General features: G+C 44.4%; 1 protein-coding gene across 2 annotated transcripts in view; it reads left to right on the top strand.

Annotated features, from left to right (window-relative positions):
- Positions 1-19,123, top strand: part of LDLRAD3 (low density lipoprotein receptor class A domain containing 3) — a 293,775-nt gene that overhangs the window by 122,437 nt on the left and 152,215 nt on the right. For both annotated transcript variants that reach the window (XM_008001903.3, XM_008001892.3), the window contains exon 3: positions 15,544-15,669. In XM_008001903.3, the coding sequence (XP_008000094.1) occupies positions 15,544-15,669 (126 nt within the window). The remainder of the gene's footprint in view (positions 1-15,543; positions 15,670-19,123) is intronic.

Below are 19,123 nucleotides of genomic sequence, written 5' to 3'. Positions count from 1 at the left end.
TGTGGTGCACTAATGTACTATTTTCCCAAAAGAGTTGTTTTCAAGTTACATTATGACACAGAGAATTCTGTTATGGTTTATAGTGTCTTGCTTCCTAAAAGTACAAGCTGTGGGAGCAGCCTGAAGGAGCCTCCCTCCCTCTCTGCCCCGTTGACACACTCACCCCTGATGTCTCTGAATGGAAGTCTTGAGTTCGCATGGATGTTACAGCGGCTTAGTCTTCACATCGTAGGCCTTTATCTCTGCCCTTTGCAGGTGTTTTGAGACAAAACCTGAGTTTTAGGGTTCTGCTGTTTATGTGGATCATGTGGGGAGGGTCAAGAAAACCTTTCAGAGATGTCCCTAGAGAGCTCATCAGAAATGTGCTTCCTCTTTGGAGTCTGAAGGCAAAGAATATGCCACAGAAGCGAGGATGTTTGAAGAAGGAAAACCTCAAAGTTTGCCAGGAGTCAAGGGGATGGGAGAGGGTGGAGGCTCTGAAAAGAAAACCCTTCTTCTTTTGGTATAACCCTCCTTGCCTAAGTGAGATGGAAGAGGGTCTAGAATGGAGTCCTCTTTGAGTTTATTCAAACTTGAAAACTGTCTGTGATTCTCACACTTTTCACTCATTTTCTTTTTTTTTTTCTTTCTTTTTTTCTACCACTTGTTAGGAGTCATCCCTTAGATATCAACTTTCATGCTGTTGGATGATACCTTTACTGAAACACTTTTTTTTTTTAGGTGGAAACCATTCTGTTCTGCCGGAATCTCTGTGCCCACATCTGGTCTTAATCCCAGGGACTTGGATCCACTGTCAGGAAGATTTTCCACCAAGTAGTGAAAAGCCTCCAGAGGCTCAGTTACCTAACCCACATGTATTTATTATCTTTTTAGATCTTTCCCCACCCCTCAAGATTTGTCTGTAGAAGCAGTGGTTGGGAGTATCTTAGTTTCCTGCTCATAAATTCTCTAGAATTTTCATTCCAATATATATGCACACAAAAACCTATTTATCCATATACGTGTGTGTATTACAAATAGCCAAAATAAATAACCTTTAAAAACCCCTTTAGGTTATAATTTCCTAATCCCAAACTTGCTTGGTGGAAATTTTGCCTTTTTTCCGCCTGTCGTTCTTCATAATAAAAGTACTTTAAGGGTCCATGATAGCCACTTTGAATTCTGTTATGGTTTATAGTGTCTTTCTTCCTAAAAGTACAAAGAATATTATGGGCTTGTCTCTCTTTTGCTCCCTCAGGGCTTTTGAGGGGGATGAAGAGATTTCCTTGACTTCCAATAGCTTCATGATATCTTCGTGAGTTCATATAAAAAGTTTCTTCATAAAAAACAAATCTGATGCATCACTTTCCTCTAGAAAGATGTCTGCTGGCTTCCAGGATAATTCCAGACTCCTGTCTGCCTTGCTTCCAGACGCATCTCCTGCCGCATAGCTCGTGTCCCAGGTGCCCTAGCTTCTCCCAGATTTCTGTACAAGCCGTAACCTGTTTCAACTCTGAGCTTTAGTTCATGCCATTCCTCCTGCCTGGAGTGTCCTTCTCTCTTTTTTTTCACTAACACACTCCTATAAATCTTTCATAACCAACTAAAATAGCACGGGTTTATGAAGTACCCCCTGGCTCCCCCAGGCTGAGTGGGCCCCTTTCTGAGGTCCTTTTGCATTCTGGCCATTCCCCACATATTAATTAAGCATCCACTGCTGGGCAGAAATTATCTGAAATGATAATAGTAATAATAATAAATGGGAATAGTAATAATAGCTAATACTGTATAATAATGCTGGATAATCTGTAACACTCAATACTACATAATACTACATTTTATATTTTATAATACTATATTTTGTAGCATAATATCAGATAATAACAAGATGTAATGTATAAAACAATAGCAAATATAGTATTAACTATCATAGCTAATACTTTGTTCCAGAAAAAGTGCCAAGTAATTATTACATCATCTTATTTAATCCCTACAACAACTGAGCGAGGTTAGTAGTGTTCATATCTCCATTTCCTGATAAGGAAATTGAGGCATAGAGAGGGTAACCAACTTACCATAAATCGTATGGCAATAAGTGGTAGAGACAACATTTGAACCCAAGCAGGCTGACATCTAACTGCTTAACTGCTGTAATTAACTTTTTTAAAAGACAGGATCTTGCTCTGTCACTCAGGCTAGAGTGCAGTGGTACAATCTTGGCTTACTGCAGCCTCCGCCTCATGGGCTGAAGCGATCCTCGCACCCTAGCCTCCAGAGTAGCAGGAACTACAGGCGTGTGCCTGGCTATTTTATTTTATTTTTTTTTTGCTTTATTTATTTATTTTTTTTGAGAGATAAGGTTTCACCATGTTGCCCAGACTGGTCTTGAACTCTTGAGTTCAAGCAATCCACCCATCTTGGCCTCCCAAAGTGCTGGGATTACAGGTGTGAGCCACCACACCTAGCCATAATTAACTGTTGAAAGGCAAATGTTGATACAGCTTATGTAGCACTTACCACATCTCATTGCAATCGTCTGTTTATTGTCTCTTTTTTTTCTCTTTCTCTTGGCCAGGTGTTTTCTTTAGCTAAGGGCCTCTTGCTAGCAGAAATTGTTTTATTCTCTTTGCAACCCCCACACTTGGTTCTGTGTGTGGCATAAAGCAAGTTGAGAATTACTGTTGGTGGAATGAATAACTGAAAAAGCAAAGCCTTAGACTGTCTAAACATTACATTGATTTCCACCTCATTTTTCTCAGGACTAGCCATCTATGTGAAAAGCAATTTGTAGAACCATGAACCATGTTAGGGAGGGGAGGGCATTACTGAATCTCTACCAGATAGCAAACGTTTTGCTGTATTCTCTACATGCAAAATCTCATTTTATTTTCACAAGAGCTGGGGAGTTCTGTACCATCTTTATCTTTCTTTTACAGATGGGGACACTGAGGCTGAGGGAAGTTAAGTGATTCATCCAAGATCTCAGTGATTACGTGGTGGAACTGAGGTGGATACCTGGATGCCTCTTTTCTTTTTCTTTTCTTTTTTTTTTTTTTGACAGAGTCTCACTCTGTCGCCCAGGTTGGAGTACAGTGGCGCAATCTCAGCTCGCAGCAATCCCCGCCTCTTGGGTTCAAGTGATTCTCCTGCCTCAACCTCCTGAGTAGCTGGGATTACAGGCATGTGCCACCACAACCGGCTAATTTTTTGTACTTTTAGTAGAGATAGGGTTTCACCGTGTTAGTCGGGATGGTCTTGATCTCCTGACCTCGTGATCCACCCACCTCAGTGTCCCAAAGTGCTGGGATTACAGGAGTGAGCCACCGTGCCCGTCCCAGAAACCTGGATGCTTCTTAACCCTGAGTCTTTCTGACCTCTTAACCCCAGGCTGTAGACCTCCTCTTCTCAGCTTAAAAGAGAAGAGATTTGGAAAGAATTTTCTACAAGAGAATCTTCTGGCAAAGCTGTTTCAACTGGATGCCTTCTTTCTGTATTTATATTCCAGTTAGCGTATGGTCTGTTGCTCTTTCACTCCCCAGTGTGTACGTCTGAAACAGCCAATATGTTATTTTAGGAAGAAATAATACATTGCAATATCTGATCGATAACACTTGGAGTCTACTCCAGTAGTCATGTGGAGCTGAACTGTTGCAACAAGCAAAGGGCTTTTTGCCCAAGCCGTAATTTTTGCAAAGGCTAAAATTCCAGGAGTGAGTTTGTTTTCTGGGCTGTTTGTCATCTGCCTTGGGACCACAATAAAGGAGCTCCCTGCTTTGGCCCCCAGATTTCCTGGAGAATCCAGGCAGATTACTTTTTAAAAGTCAGTTATTTTTACAAGGCTTTCTTTGCTTTCTTGTCCCCAACCATGAAGTCATTTTAAAAGGAACCAGTTTGACCTTTCACCAAGTGAGCTAGAGGACTGAATATATTAATAGTAGCAACATCAGATCGACTGCTTTTTGCAGTTTTTAGCTAGCAATGGCCACATGTGGGTATTCACTTTGGGGAGCTGTGCATGTTGATTCAAAATGTGAATTTTGCACTTTGATTCTTTTCTGACATATACTTTTGCTTAGCCCTTGTCATTCTCACATCTTTACAGTGAGCTGAATTGTAACTGGTTCATAGCACATTTTTTTTAAATGAGAAATAGGGCTTTTGATTTTTTTAATTAATGAAAAGATACCAGGTACTTTTACGGATATGAGAAGCATGTTCATACTGACCTCCTTTCAGTTCCTCCTTTACCACTTTGTTCTACCTCCAGGCTTTTACAGAGGCGGCTTGGAACATCGTTGATTCCACAATTCCACAAACACTAAAATTTCAAATGTGACCTAGGTGTCTTCTATGTATTCTCATTCTTTGCAGGTGTGACACAGAGTTTGTGAATTAATATTAGTGGAATGAAAAACGGAATGAGTAAGGCCTCACGCTGTAAATATTACATTGCTTTTCCGCCTAGACCATGGCCCACCTCAGCTGAAACCGACCTTCCCCTGAGAAGCCTGTTCTGATGCCAGCCTCCTCCCTAGTTTGAGATTAAGCATCCTATAGCTCCCCCATCAGGGCACTATTTGCATTACATGCAGGGGCTCCTTTACCTGTCTCTGTCTTCCACTATCACGGAGACCCTGTCGGCTTCGTGTTTGAATTCCCACACGACTGACTCAGCACCAGACAGGTTGAATTCCCACACGACTGACTCAGCACCAGACAGGTAATAGGATGCTTAGGAATATTTTGATATTGGCGAAACAGGAGCAGATTATTTATTGCCTCTTTAATCCTATTTTCTATGGGGCACAGGTAAATGTAAATCCTTACGAAGTGGACAGAACTGAGTAAGTTTCAAAGCTTTAAAAAGGGCCTTTTTGCTTGAACAACAACCATTTGTATATGAGCCCACAGCTTTTGTGTGTGAAGCAGAATTTGTATCTTGCACACAAATGGGGAAGAAGAGAGCAGTGTTGAAATGGGGAACCATCATAAAGAGGCCCGTTGTTTCCTTGTGGATATTCATCTCATGGTAACTCCTCTATCTGGGATGTATTAGACTTGGCTTGAAGGAGTCATGGCCAGAGTAGGTCTCACATTGGCTGTGTAACCGTGATTCTTGGAGCGGCAGTAACATCAGGAAGAAAGGAATGATGAGGTCATTTGCTCTGTGGGTATAAGAAAGCGGCAGAATCGGTCAGAGTAGGATGTTCACATTTTAGTACCCATTGGGATCCTTAGTGTGCTTAGTAAAAATGCAGATTCCGCTAGGGGAGAGACTCAGGAATCTGCATGTTCACAGGCATCCTTGGGGGTCCTGCTGCAGGTGGATCACTGACTTTTTCTCCGCAACACTGCCCCAGAGAATGGGGAATTCTGGAGAAATACCGGCAAGTAGGACAGTCCTAAGAGTGAGAGTCAGCCCTTGCCCTTTGTCAGGGTCCTTAGTCGAAGGAGACCATGTAGCCCAGGAAGGTCAACTTAAGGAGCATCTCACAGAAGGAGGACGCTGCATTTTCCCATGATTCCTGCAACCCAGGGAAACCAATTCCAGCAAAGACTGATGCCCTGTACCGGATGCAGATTTAGAAATGATAAAAAGAAGAGTCATGGTTTCCTTGACCAGACAGGAATGTCCCCTACTCTGCAGAATAATGAAATACACAGATGTTAAAATGAAAAGAGAGAGATGGATGGAGAATAATAGAGCGCAGCAGCAGTTAAGGAGCAACTTAACAAAAATGCAGAGGAACCATGGGATGCTCTCAGCCTTTGTGCTTCTAGGAGCGTCATTGCCAACATGGGAGAATCAGCCCATAGCAGACAATCCTGGGCTGGAGGCTTTTCTCATAGCCGTCTGTGGCCAGAAGACAATACCAGTTCCTCAGGGAGGAGGCAGTCAACAGTCAAAAGGATACCAAAATGTGAAACATGCATATCCGATTTTGACCTAGCAGTTGTACCTTCACGAGATAATATACAAGTGGGAAAAATATGCATCTAGCTGTGCATTGTTTGTTGAAAACACCCCAAATGTCCATCAGTAATGGGATTTATGGGTACACAGACAAAGTAAAGTTACCCTTAGCCATTAAAAATGATGATGTGTACCAGCAGTTATTGACATGAAAAGATGTCACAATATGTTACGTAGCAAAAACAGGTTTCAGAATAGCATATATTTTAAGGGTGCATTTAAGTAAAATTGCATGCTCAGATTTCTGCCTGTGAATTCCGTCAGTAATTATTGAGTAGCCTGTGCGCCTGGCACTTCTCTGGGCATTGGAGATACGCAGTGAACAAGACAGTAGCCCTTTGCTCTTGGAAGTTGTGGCACCTGGAGCCAGCAGTATCGCTTGGGAACTTGTTACAAATGCAGGATCCCAGGCTCCACCCCAGACCCACTGCATTTTAACAGGGTCCTGGGGCGATCCATTTGCACACACTCGTTTTTGAGACCGTGCTGTAAGAGCATGTTTACCAAAATGGCCGCAGTGTACTTCCCCATGTGGTGGCAATTTGTTAGAAATTTTACATCTGTCTTTGTATGTTTCTCCATGGTTTGACTTTTTCACAGTGAGCTATGTCTTGTGTTTATAAAAGCAAGGGTGGCGATACTGTGAAATAGCTCCTCGTTCGTTGGGCTCTCTCAGCCACATACTGGTAGGATCCTGGGGCAGGAGTAGGAGATGAGCAGGGGTTGAAGGTGGGTAGCTATTGCTCATTTGGCCAACTGCGAAGGTCTAGAAGAGAGATCCTAGAGACCCACAGCTACAGCAGGAGCTGTTGCCATAGCCTGAGAGATGCAGCAGGTCTGATTAGCTGACTTCATGGCTGTTCTGGTAGAACAGAGATGCTTCCACATTGCAGCCTCTGTCCAGCTCTTTTGTGTGATTGCTGCCTGGGAAGCGTGTGGGCTGGTGGCCAGAGACAGCAAGCCCACGCTGGAGTTTCCATCACCCTCCAGACCTTGAGCAGCCCTGTGCCCTTCCTGGGCAGATTGGGAGCTACAGGCATGATGATATCTGGGGAGGAGCCTTCTATACAAGGCCTGGAAAGTTCTGCTCCTGTGGGAGAGTGGCTTTTTCTTGGGAGTTTCTCCTGTGCCTGTCCCAGAAGAGGGGTTTGATCAGGTGTGGCCCTAGGGTACCCTGCCTAAAGTGTAGTATAGTTAAAAGAAGCTGGACTCAAGTAGAAGAACTGGACTATAGACCAATCTGACTCTAAATAGCTATGTGACTTTGGACAAGTACAGTTGCCTCTTTGGGCCTCAGTTTTCTCATCTGTGGAAATGTGAGAATTAGTTACTGAGTGAACCTGGGTGGATTGCCTGTGTGCTCCAGTTGTTACGAGTCTTTGTCGTTAGGATATCGCAACCTGGAGACACTGGAATGCCTCCTGGCCCCCTCTAGTTCTGACGTGGACCCTGAATATTGGTCCCAGGACTGTCTCTGATTTATGACCTGGTTGTCACTGGCCCCTGGTAAAATGGGAAAAATAAAGACAGTCTAGTGAACATGTAGCTATAAAGTTTCTACCCTTTCAGGTTAGAGAGTTCCTTACTCTGAGACTTTGCCTTCCTGCATATTGGATGCTAAGGCAATATGTTATTTTAGGCAAATGTTTATTTAGGGCAATAGTAAGTAGAGGTCATTGCATGTATTCGTGTAAGTTTTTGCGTAAAATAAAAAGTTGGCAATTGTATTAGTCTTTCCTCCACTTTCATCTAGTTTTTTATTTTTTATCTTACTGGTCTGTGAATTCCAGGACTGTGGGAAGTAGGCTCTAAAAAGTTGGGGGAGGGCTTTGGTCAGGAAATAAACCCAACCCACAGGAGACCCTTGGTCCCCATCTTCCTGCTAATGAAAGCTGCCGCTTTGAAAAGTTTGTGGACTAAATCCTTGAAAAGTGGTGAATTCAAGTATTCAACGGAATAGAGTCACCCTGTCTGCCTTTGTCAGGGCTACTTTAAAGACAGGCAGGGTCAGTCTTCCGCCTTCTGCCAGACGCTGCTGAGTTCTATGAGGAAATCTCCCCTTTGTGGAAATGGGGGATGAGAGAGGGACAGTCGGAGCCTTGCCCAGGACCCCCCTTCCCCACAGCCCTGTAGCAAGTCATGCAGGCAGGCAGCAGCTGACAGCTGTTGTCTGGGACAGGCTTTTCTCTGCCCCTGCCAGGCACTCGGCTGGTTGCCTGTGATCTGCTTTGTGGGCATGTGATGATGCAAATGTAAATCATAACAGGACAGGCTCCCCTGACATAAACCACGACTGAGCATGCTGACCAGGCAGGAAGTCTCATTAGTAATTCCTGAAAAGGGTGCAAGGGCAGGGCCAAAGAGCCGGTTAATTGAATGTTGGCTAATTTGTTTATAATCATTCATATTTTCACTCTTTTCTCTTTCTCCCATAAAATCTAGTCCTCTGGAACTGGGCTGGTCCTTGGAGAAATCTAAGGAGGCGACAGAGCAGCTGTGCCAAGGGAAAGATTTGAGCCTTGACTCTGTTTATTAGCATTGTCAAGTTACTTCACTTCTGGACCTCAGTTTTCTTATCTGTAAAATGTTTTTTTTGTGTGTGTGAGAACTTAAAGATATCTGTGAAACAGAGTGCGATGCTTAGCTCATACTAAGCATTCAGGAAATAGTAGCCATGGTTGTCCAGCCTCACTCTTTCCTCTTATAGGTTCATTTGGACATTATGCAAATATTTATGAGGCACATGGTGTAGGCACTGTACGGTGCAGCTCCTTTAAAAATGGTAAATGAAAGTATGCAAATGAGTGTACATTCTTGGAGGCTGGAAGGCAGGGGCATTAGCCAAACAGCTTAATACAGAACTGGTGAGATCGAGTAGTGATGTGTCCTGTGAAGGGAAAGAAAAGAAGGCTGAGGGTTAGAGCGACTAAGGGTGGGAGCATAGGTTCTACTGCAGAGAGTGCAGTGATTCAAGAGACTAAGATGGAGGAGTGAGCCGTGCTGAGCCCTGGGAAAAAGACATTCCAGGTGGTGGGAACAGAGAGTGCAAAGGCCCTGAGGTGGGAATATGCTGGCTGGACTTGAGAAGGAACAAGGAAGCCTGTGTAGCTAGATTTCCAAGATGGGAAGATCTTCATGGCCTTGAGAAAGCCTGGAATTGGAGAGCAGCATGATCATTCTAGGTTTTATTCTAATGGGAAGACAGTGATGTTCTTAGTAGCGGAGTGATGTGCTGAGGCTTATGAGGGAACACTCTCAGCGTAGATGGCAAAGCCTATAAGCATTCTTCCCCGATCCCTCCAAAGGTGACCAGAACGAGACTGGCTGATCGAGCACCGTGTGTCAGAAGCTTGAACCTGTCTGGAAGGACACGATGGCTGGAGAGCTGGCAGAGGGGCAAACTGGACCCTGGAAAATGGAACTCCTCTGCTTTTCTGTTACTGTAGCCTTTCCCAGCAGAAGCCAAAATGCCCATCTGTGCAGAAAAAGCATTAACACAGCAGGCCTGACTGCTGCCCTTTGAAAAGTGTGCTTGGAACGTTGGCCCTTGGCTGGCATCTGGGAGCCTAAATTTCAGTAGGTTTCCCATTACCCAACTGTTAATGGTGGCTCACTGTGCCTAAACTGGCTGTGCAGACCGTGTAGTTGATGCTGTTTTTCTGCTGGAAGTCTGGAAATGTGGTGTACCAAGAATGCCTGCGTGACCAGCCCCTAATAAAAACTGTGAGCACTGAGCCTCTAATGAGCCGCCCTGGTGGGTGACATTTCACACATGTTGTCAACAACTTGTTGCTGGAGGAATTAAGCACATCCTGTGTGTCTACCCTGGAAGAATACTTGTGAAAGCTTGAGCCTGGTTTCCTGTGACTTCATTTCATATACCTTTTTGCTTGGTCTTTTTATCCTTTCACTGTAAGAAATCTTAGCTTCGATTATATACTGAGTCCTGGGAGTTACCCTACTGAATCATTGAATCTGTGTGGGCTTGGGGACCCCTGACACAGCATCTTATATGAAGGGACTGTAATGTTGATGTATCTCATTGCTGATGATGTTGACCATGGTCACTTGGTTGAGGTGGTATCTACTAAGTTTCTCCACTGTCAAGTTACTGTTTTTCTCTTTGTAATTAAATGACATATTGGGGAAGATACTTTGACACTGTGCATATCCTGTTTCTCCTCAAGTGTTTATTTTCTAATTTTAGCATCCATTGCCAGATCTTGCCTGTAACAGTTATTACAATAGTGTTTGCTTCGTGGTGGCTTTCTGTTTCCCACACCTCTTCTACATTTATTAATGAGAAGTCTTCAGTAAAGAAGAACTTTCCTTTCTCCCTGTTTACTTACTTATTCAACAATTTTTGGTATCAGTCTCGGGTACTAAATCCTTATTTTGTTGGCCTCGGATATTTATTTTATTCTCTTGTGTCATAATCTGATACTGTTGTTGACTTTGTTGCTTGGATTGTTCTAGCTTTGGCTATTGGGAACTTCAGGGTAAGTTCTGTGTCCTTTTGACATGCTCCCATGATATTTGGACACTTATTTACTTTATTTTCACACTTCTGGCAACAGAAGATACTCCGGGTTCATCTTGTTTGTATATTCTTCCTGGAATCAACCACTTCTCCACGGAGGTTGGTTTTCTTTGTTAGATAATGGTATTTAGAAACCAAGATCTGGCTGCTAGGTGTGCTTATTGCTGTTTAGGTGTACTGCTTCTAGTCACTCCCAGCAGATGGAGCTAGGAAATATATGTATATACACTATTCCGTACGTACACACAAGTCAACATTTATTTTTGTCTGTCTATCTGTCCATCCATCCATCTCTACTGTCTGTCTAGTTTTTGAAGACCTTGAGTTCATACTGGTGCCTCCAATTCCTTCAAATTTCCATTGGAAATTTTGGTTCAATAACCAAAGCCTCAGGATTCACTTTAGCCTTCTCACTTCCTTTTTTTTTTTTTTTTTCAGACTAGTCTTGCTCTGTCGCCCAGACTAGAGTGCAGTGACACAATCTCGGCTCACTGCAACCTCCACCTCCCGGGTTCAAGCAATTCTCTGCCTCAGCCTCCTAAGTGGCTGGGATTACAGGTGCCCTCTACCATGCCTGGCTATTATTTTTGTATTTTTAGTAGAGATGGGTTTTCAGCATCTTGGCCAGGCTGGTCTTGGACTCCTAACCTCGTGATCCACTCACCTCAGCCTCCCAAAGTGCTGGGATTACAGGCGTGAGCCACAGCACCTGGCCTAGCCTTCCAACTTTCTTTATTTGCAACTTCTCTATCTGACAGAAATCTTACAGTATATTTACATATTTGTTCAACCCTAGTGCACCCAGAAGATAGTTTCAGAATTGATGACCCATACCCTTGGGAGAAACAAATATAACTAGTGTACAGTATTGTAGTTTTTTTTTTTTTCTTTAGCTTTATGGAATCTAGTCAACATACTGTTTTCCTGAGTTACTTAGACTGGTTGTTTTCTTCCCCATCCCCTTCGGTGTGGTGGTGTTATTTACTAGTAATACGGTTATGTTTACTTGTTATTGTTAATATTTCATTTTGAGTTTTTCCCACATGTGATTGATTTTAAGTGTTTATTTTTGGGGTGTGTAAAATACTACCATGGTTCTAAGATATACAGTGCTCTCAGTATATTTACAGAAGTATATGTTGAGTCAGATAGATATACTTGGAGAAATGTGCAACCTTCTCATCCTGTTATCTTGTCTGATATCAGTTCCGCATGGTTTTTCACTCCTTTCCCACTCACCCCATATAGATAACCAGTCTCATTGGTTTCTGATTTATCCTCCTGCATTTCTTTTGCACAGATAAGTCAATACATGTATATTTTCTTATACCCCTTCTTTTCTCATATGGAGGGCAGTGAAGTACTGTTACAGGATCTCTGGGGTATCACTTTGCCAGCTGGAAATTTCTGTGGCCAGTGGCACCTTTGCCCAAGTTTTGCTCTGGCCTTCTGGGCTCCTCTGCCTACTTGACCTGGCAGGCTGTGCTTGGCTATAGGCCTAGATCCTGTACCTGACAAGGGCAAGCCAGTTGCACAGCAGTGAGGGTTGTGTGAGTGAGTGTGGAGTTCAGCCACTGCACAGCCAGGTATGACGGCTGTGGTGGGGCAGGCAGCTCCAGACACTGGCATGGGTGCTGGCTCCCCGCAAGGCTGTGGTTGGACCAGGCATACCATAAGCAGTTTCCATGGCTGACACTGGGGAATGCAGTGTGATGCCTGGAAGCTTGGAGACTCCAGGAACTACAGAGCCCTAAAAAGGGTATTACAACCCTGGCTTGGGGGTGCTCCTAGGTCTGGGCTCCCCAAAGGGCCACAACTCTTTTCTTCTTTCTTCTCTTGTCTCCCACAATATGGTGGGCAAACAGCATGTTTCATCCCTGTTTGTGGTATTTCTCTTTTAGCCCTGCCATTCAGTGAGTCCCTAGTTCTTGTCCTGCATCCAGGAAGAATGAGGTATGCAGACAAGTGGAGGGTGAGCAAGACAAAGAGGAACTTTATTGAGCAATAGAACAGCTCAGAGGAGACTCACAGTGGGCAGCTCCTCTCTGTAGCCAGGGTGTCTTGATGAGTGTTCAGCTCTCAGCAGAGAGGGTAACTCCTCTCTGCAGTTTGTCCTGTTGTCTCCTCAAGTCTGACTGAGTTCAGGGCTTTTATGGGCCTCAGAGGGGAGGAAGAGCATGCACGCTGACTAATCCATCGGTGGGCCTGGAAAAGTTCCCACTCCAGTCTGTGGGACCCACAGCCTGGCCCTCAGGCCTCAGGCCTTCCCTGGCTTGAAGATTGGGCTTCACCAGGGACCTGCCCCCTCTGCCTAGGAGCATGTCTGCCTCCTGCTGTCTTTCATGGTGCCCAGGTTTGTGCCAGGGGGCACCTGCAGGGCAGTGCCAAGCTGTCTTCAGCACCCCCTTGCTCTCCCTCCCATGTTTGTCTTCACTCAAAGTCCAGAGGCAGCTGAGGTGGCAGGGCGCTGGTGTGTCAGCACTGCCCTGAGCGTGCACACATCCAGCTGGGTTGCAGCAGTGCCCGCCTCAACTTTGCTCCCATGATCTCAGTGGGTGCTGACAGCAGGGAGAGGCCAGGGAGCTGAAGCAGACACCTCTGAGACTGTGGGAGTAAAGGGGGGCCCTTCCTGGGCCCCCGAGAATACAGAGATGTCTGCGTCTGCAGCTGCAGTTTGGGTGACTGCAGCCATGCCCAGAAGGGTGGGACTCCTGCCCGCTCCACGCTCCTGCTGACACCGTGTGGTACTGCCCTGGGCCCAGCTCTGCCTCAGTGCCCTTCTCTGCCTGCCTCTCCATGATCAGTTTCTAAATTCTGTGAACTTAGTGATGATGATGATGACGACGATGATGACAAATAGCATAAGCATTACCATTAATTGAGCATCTACTGTATACCATGCTCTATAATGTCTTGTATAGATTATCTCAATCCTTACTAGAGCCCGAGGAAGTAGATGTTACCTCCAATTTACTGATAAGTAGATGCAACTGGTTGGGGCTGATGTCGTGGGTGGTAAAAGAATACCAAGACAGTCATAGGTAAAGAAGGGCAAATTTGTCAGTGAAAGTACAAAAATATGTTGCGTGGGTGCAACAGGCAGCACGGCAGCGAATGGGCTGTCTGCAAAGTGGCAGGGGCTGGAGGGAAGTTTTATAGGGTCATGCTGGAGGGGCCTACTTATGGAATGAGGTATTTAATGAAAGGATGTTGGGCCAGTGGGTTTGTGATTAGCCATTTCTTGGAACAATTGTTCTCCCCGACTTGGGCCCGCTTACTTGTTGTTGCTTACTTATCAGGATGCCACAGTAAGGAAACTGAAGTCCAGCAAAATTTAGAAACTTGCCCATCATAAAAAATAGAGTTGGAACTTGAACCCAGGACTGTCCTGAGTTTATACTTTGAGAAGAGTACACCAGTACCATGACAGAAGTTCCAAGGTGAAACAAAGCCACATGGGTTTTTAAAACCTGGAACATTTCAGGCCTTAAAACCCTGATGATTGTGAGTTGGCTGTTGCCAAAGTCAGCATGTTACAGACAGCAAGAACGTGGAGGTAATTTATTGCCTGTTTGTTTCAAAGAAATGGCCCTTCCTTCTTGGAAGACCATGGGTCCTGCCTCTAAGACAGGAGACAAGAGGGATGCTACATAGGGCCTGCTACCTGGGATGTAGCAATAGATCTCATCTCACATCCCCTAATCGCAAGCCAGAGCACCAGAACCATTAATGGGAGAGTACATTACCCCACAGGGCTGTTTGGTTTAGCAGGACACTCAATCAAGTCCAAGTTACAGCAGTTTCTGCTAAAACTGTTTGTACAGCATGAGTGGAAGAAGAATTTATTTGGAGCAGGAGTCTGGCTTCTGTTGTGAAAAGTGACAGCCTCTGGCAGAGAGAGAGGCAATGCTGTCGAGTTGGTTGAGATCAGGGCTTCTGGAATCTGTGTGCCGGCCCTCACCCGGTGCTTGATTTTCCAACTGTGTGACCTTGGGCAAGTCACTTGATTTCTCAAAGCACATTTATGAAGTGGTGATAAGAACCATACTCATTTGTTGGGGGCTCCCAAGACCACCCCAGGTTCAGCAATTTGCCAGGAGAATTCACAGAACTCAGTGTATGATCATACTCATAGCTATGATTAATTACAGCAAAGGGATACAAAGCAAAATCAACACAGGTAAAAGACGAATGGAATAAAGTCCAGAGGAAATCAGGTTCAGGCTTCCAAGAGTCCTCTCCCAGTTGAGTCCAAAGGATGCGCTAATTCCCCTAGCAATGAGTTGTAATGTAACAACACATGTGGAATGTTATCGACCAGGGACAATCACTAGAGACTCAGTATCCAGAATTTTTATTAGGGACTGATCACACAGGCACCCTTTGCTCAGCACGTACCAAAATTATAGCTCCCAGAAGGAAGGAAAGCAGGGGTGTTCAGTGTAAGTTGTACTGTTTGAATAAACAGTTTAGGCACAGTGAGCCACTCTTGTTAGTTAGGGTGGTGCAAAGTCTCTTAAAATCCAAGTTCCCAGACTCCAGCCAAGGAAGAGCCAACCTTGCAAGGAGGTCTTTGTCAGCATAGCAGTTTCAGTTCTGTTTTGTTACCTCTTTTCTGCCCATCATCCCGTTGGGTGGTTGCTGGGTGAATTAAATGAGATGATCCATACAGAGCTCTCAGCACACTGCCTAGCACGGTGAATACTTATTAAATGTTGATGCTTCAGCACCTTCATCTACTCATCATCCATTTACTTACCTGTTCTTCATTCGTGGCTTCGTTCAGTACATTTTGATTGGCACCTGCTGTGGTGCAGGGGCTATGTTAACCTCTTGGGTACTTTTGAAGCATTCCTCTCTAGATGATGCTGCATGTGGGTGTTCAATCTGGCTGGGTGTTTGAGGTGGGTGGTGGTAATGAGAAGAAAGCTTCAGGGACTTTAAGATAAATCTTAAGTGGACTCATTTTCACATTCAGTGTTAGTAGGATGAGTATGCAGTCATCTGAGAACATCTCCTGATGTCTTGCTGTTTCTTTTTCTTTCTGCAGCCAAGGCTAAGTCGAAATGCGGCCCGACCTTCTTCCCCTGCGCCAGCGGCATCCACTGCATCATTGGTCGCTTCCGGTGCAATGGGTTTGAGGACTGTCCCGATGGCAGCGATGAAGAGAACTGCAGTAAGTGCTGTGCACTTGGACGCTGTGATCCCTTGTTCTTTCCCGCCAGCCACACTTGTCCACGTCGGTCACCCTCATCATGTGCTTCTTACACCTAGAGGCTCAGGCATTCTCTCCTGTTACTCAGATTCTGTTCTTTCCCACTTCTTGTGTAAATCTGTAAATGTTCAGCCACCATTTATCAGGGGCCTCTACCAAGTGCACTGAGCCTGAGACTTGCTGTATTTTCAGTTCTGACAATAGCTCTACAAATGCAGATGTATTATCCTTAGTTAACAGATAAGAAATTTCAAGTTAGAGAAGTGCATTAACTCATCCAGGGTCACATAGCTCATAAGAAGCAGAGCCATTTCTAGGTTCATTCAAACCCTCATCTGACTGATATAACACTTCATGTTTGTGTGCTTGCTTACTTTTTTTCTTTCTTTGAATTCTTTTCTTAAAAAAGTTGGCCGGGGCCGGGCGCAGTGACTCACGCCTGTAATCCCAGCACTTTGGGAGGCCGAGGCAGGTGGATCACGAGGTCAAGAGATCAAGACCATCCTGGGCAACATGGTGAAACCCCATCTCTACCAAAAATACAAAAAATTAGCCAGGTGTGGTGGCGGGCACCTGTAGTCCCAGCTACTCGAGAGACTGAGGCAGGAGAATCACTTGAACCCGGGAGGCAGAGGTGGTAGTGAGCTGAGATTGTGCCACTGCACTCCAGCCTGGCGACAGAGCGAGACTCCGTCTCAAAAAAAAAAAAAAAAAAAAAAAGTTGGCCGGGTGTGATGGCTTGCACCTATAATCCCAGCACTTTGGGAGGCTGAGGTGGGAGGATTGCTTGAGTCCAGGAGTTCAAGACCAGCCTAGGCGACAAGGTAAAACCCCATCTCTACAGTAAAAAATACAAAAGTTAGGTGGGCCTGGTGGCACATGCCTCAGCTACTCAGGAGGACGAGGTGGGATGATGCTTGAGTCTGGGAGGTCAAGGCTGCAGTGAACTGAGATGGCACCACTGCACTCCAGCCTGGGCAACAGAGTGAGACCCTGTCTTAAAAAAAAAAAAGTGTTTATATGTTAGTTGTATGCATACTATAAAAATTTATTCTTGAGAAAACAGTTCAAGTATCCTAGATGAAATTAATGTCCTCCTTGACTGTGACCACCCTGATTTGTTTTACCTGCTGTATAATATTCCCCTGGTGTCAGTGTGCGCACACACATATTCACTCCCTCTCACCTTGCAGCCTGGCAGTCTTGCTGTTGGGTTTAACTACTCCTTGCCTTGGATACGTGCAGATCCTTCCTTTTAGCATCCTGCTGTCCACAATGACTTTGTATACAGCAGCCTCAGTGACCTTTAAGCCTCTCTTCTTCACCTTTAATACTGGCCCAGCTCTCCCATCAAGTTGCTTCGTACCTGCCACTGGTCACTCTGGTCACTGTTTCTTCTTCTTTCCCCATTCCTCAAAATGTTTAGACTACTCGAGCCTTCATAATTATCATTGGCTCTGAACAAACTTACATGTTTATTTTCTGTGCGCATATGTGTGTGTGTGTGTGTGTATATACACATACACACACATATATATATATGACTTTATGTTTTAGAGTGGTTTGAGGTTCACAGCAAAACTGAGAGGAAGGTACAGAGATTTTCCAAATCCTCTGCCCCAACACATGCACAGCTTCTCCCATTGTCAACATCCCTGGCCAGGGTGATATAGTCATTACAATCAAACCTGTGTTAACACATCAAGTCCATAATTTACATTAGGGTTTGCTCCGGTATTGACCATTCTATGGATCTTGATAAGCATATCATGACATGTAGCCATCATATAGTATCATACAGAATAGTTTCACTGCCCTGAACATTTTCTGTGCTCATTCTACTCATCCCTTTTTGTATCCCCACCACGTATTTTAATAAATATTTTTCTTCTGATTATTGTAAAGAACTTGCAAAATATAAACAAGTATACAGAAGAAAGCAAAACTGCCCATATCCCATAAGTTAGAATGAGACACTATTAATATTTATGCCATTGTATGCTAGTTCTTCCCTCCCCTCTGCTCCTCCTTCCCTCCCCCCTCTCTCTCTCCCCCACTCTTTGTCTTCTCTCTCCCTTTCTCTCCTCCTCCTCCTCTTCCCATCTGTCCCACTTTCCTCCCCACGTTTCTCTCACTCCTTCTCCCCTTCTCTACACACACACACACACACACACACACACACACACACACACACAGAGCCCCCTTCTCTAAGCACAATGTACTTGCTTGTACTGTCCTGTATATTGTGACCATTTTCACATTATCAGTTTTTTCCAAACATAAGTTTTAACGACTTCAGTGATTCTTTTGATAGATTATGTTCTTCCTCCTACCTCACTGGCTCGATTTTAAGTCTCTGATGAGGAGGATGACTGTCTCCTATGTCATGTATGCCTTTCTAGGGGGCAATCATGGCTGTCCCTTCCCAGTAGGGGCACAGGAAATTTCTAACTCTCCCCTGCATTTTGTCCTGTTGCCTTATTTCATTTTCTGGGCTCCAAGTGTCAAGAATCTGGCACAGCCTGCAGATGATTGTGTGGTTAGTAGAGTGATGGACATGCACCCCAGCAGGGAGGATACATATCACTAAGAGGAGAGGCGCAACTGGGAGAAATGACTTGACCCAGACTCTGGGCTTGGATTTGTGCTGTACCCTAATGAAGCATGAGTCGGATATGCCACATCATCTCTTGCATAGCGGTTTACTGGTCTGCACACTGGGGGTGCTGAGAGCCTGCTTCCCAGGATTGCTGGAGAATTAGATGAAATAACTGAAAAGACTCAGTATAGTGGCTGGCACAGAGTAATTGATTTTTTAAAATAGTGGTTTAAAACAGAACTGTGAGAAAAGACCATAGTTACTAGGATTTTGCTTTTGATTTTGGACTTACAAAAATATACTTCTTTTGTATTTTAGTTAATCCTGTAGTGAGTGAGTATCACCTTGATCTCTGCTTCCTGTTGTCCATGGGGATCTTATAAAAGGGAGAAATGACACACACAGACACACACACACACACACACCCCCACACAATAATCCGGTGGCAGTAAAATGCAAGTGTGACACATTATAGTATAAGCAATCTAAATGATTATGTCATCCTATATATTCCCTGCCATAGTTAAAGACCTTGTATGATTTAAATGTTTGGACATTGGTCTTTAATTTTCTCTTTTTTAAATTTATTTTTTATTGTACTTTAAGTTCTAGGGAACATGTGCACAACGTACAGGTTTGTTACATATGTATACATGTGCCATGTTGGTGTGCTGCACCCATTAACTCATCATTTACATTAGGTATATCTCCTAATGCTATCCCTCCCCCCTACCCCCACCCCACAACAGGACCCAATGTGTGATGTTCTCCTTCCTGTGTCCAAGTGATCTCATTGTTCACTTCTCACCTATGAAT

This window comes from Chlorocebus sabaeus, chromosome 1 (genome assembly GCF_047675955.1).
Source record: "Chlorocebus sabaeus isolate Y175 chromosome 1, mChlSab1.0.hap1, whole genome shotgun sequence".
Classification (NCBI taxonomy): domain Eukaryota; kingdom Metazoa; phylum Chordata; class Mammalia; order Primates; family Cercopithecidae; genus Chlorocebus; species Chlorocebus sabaeus.
This window is presented reverse-complemented; position numbering and strand designations above follow the sequence as displayed.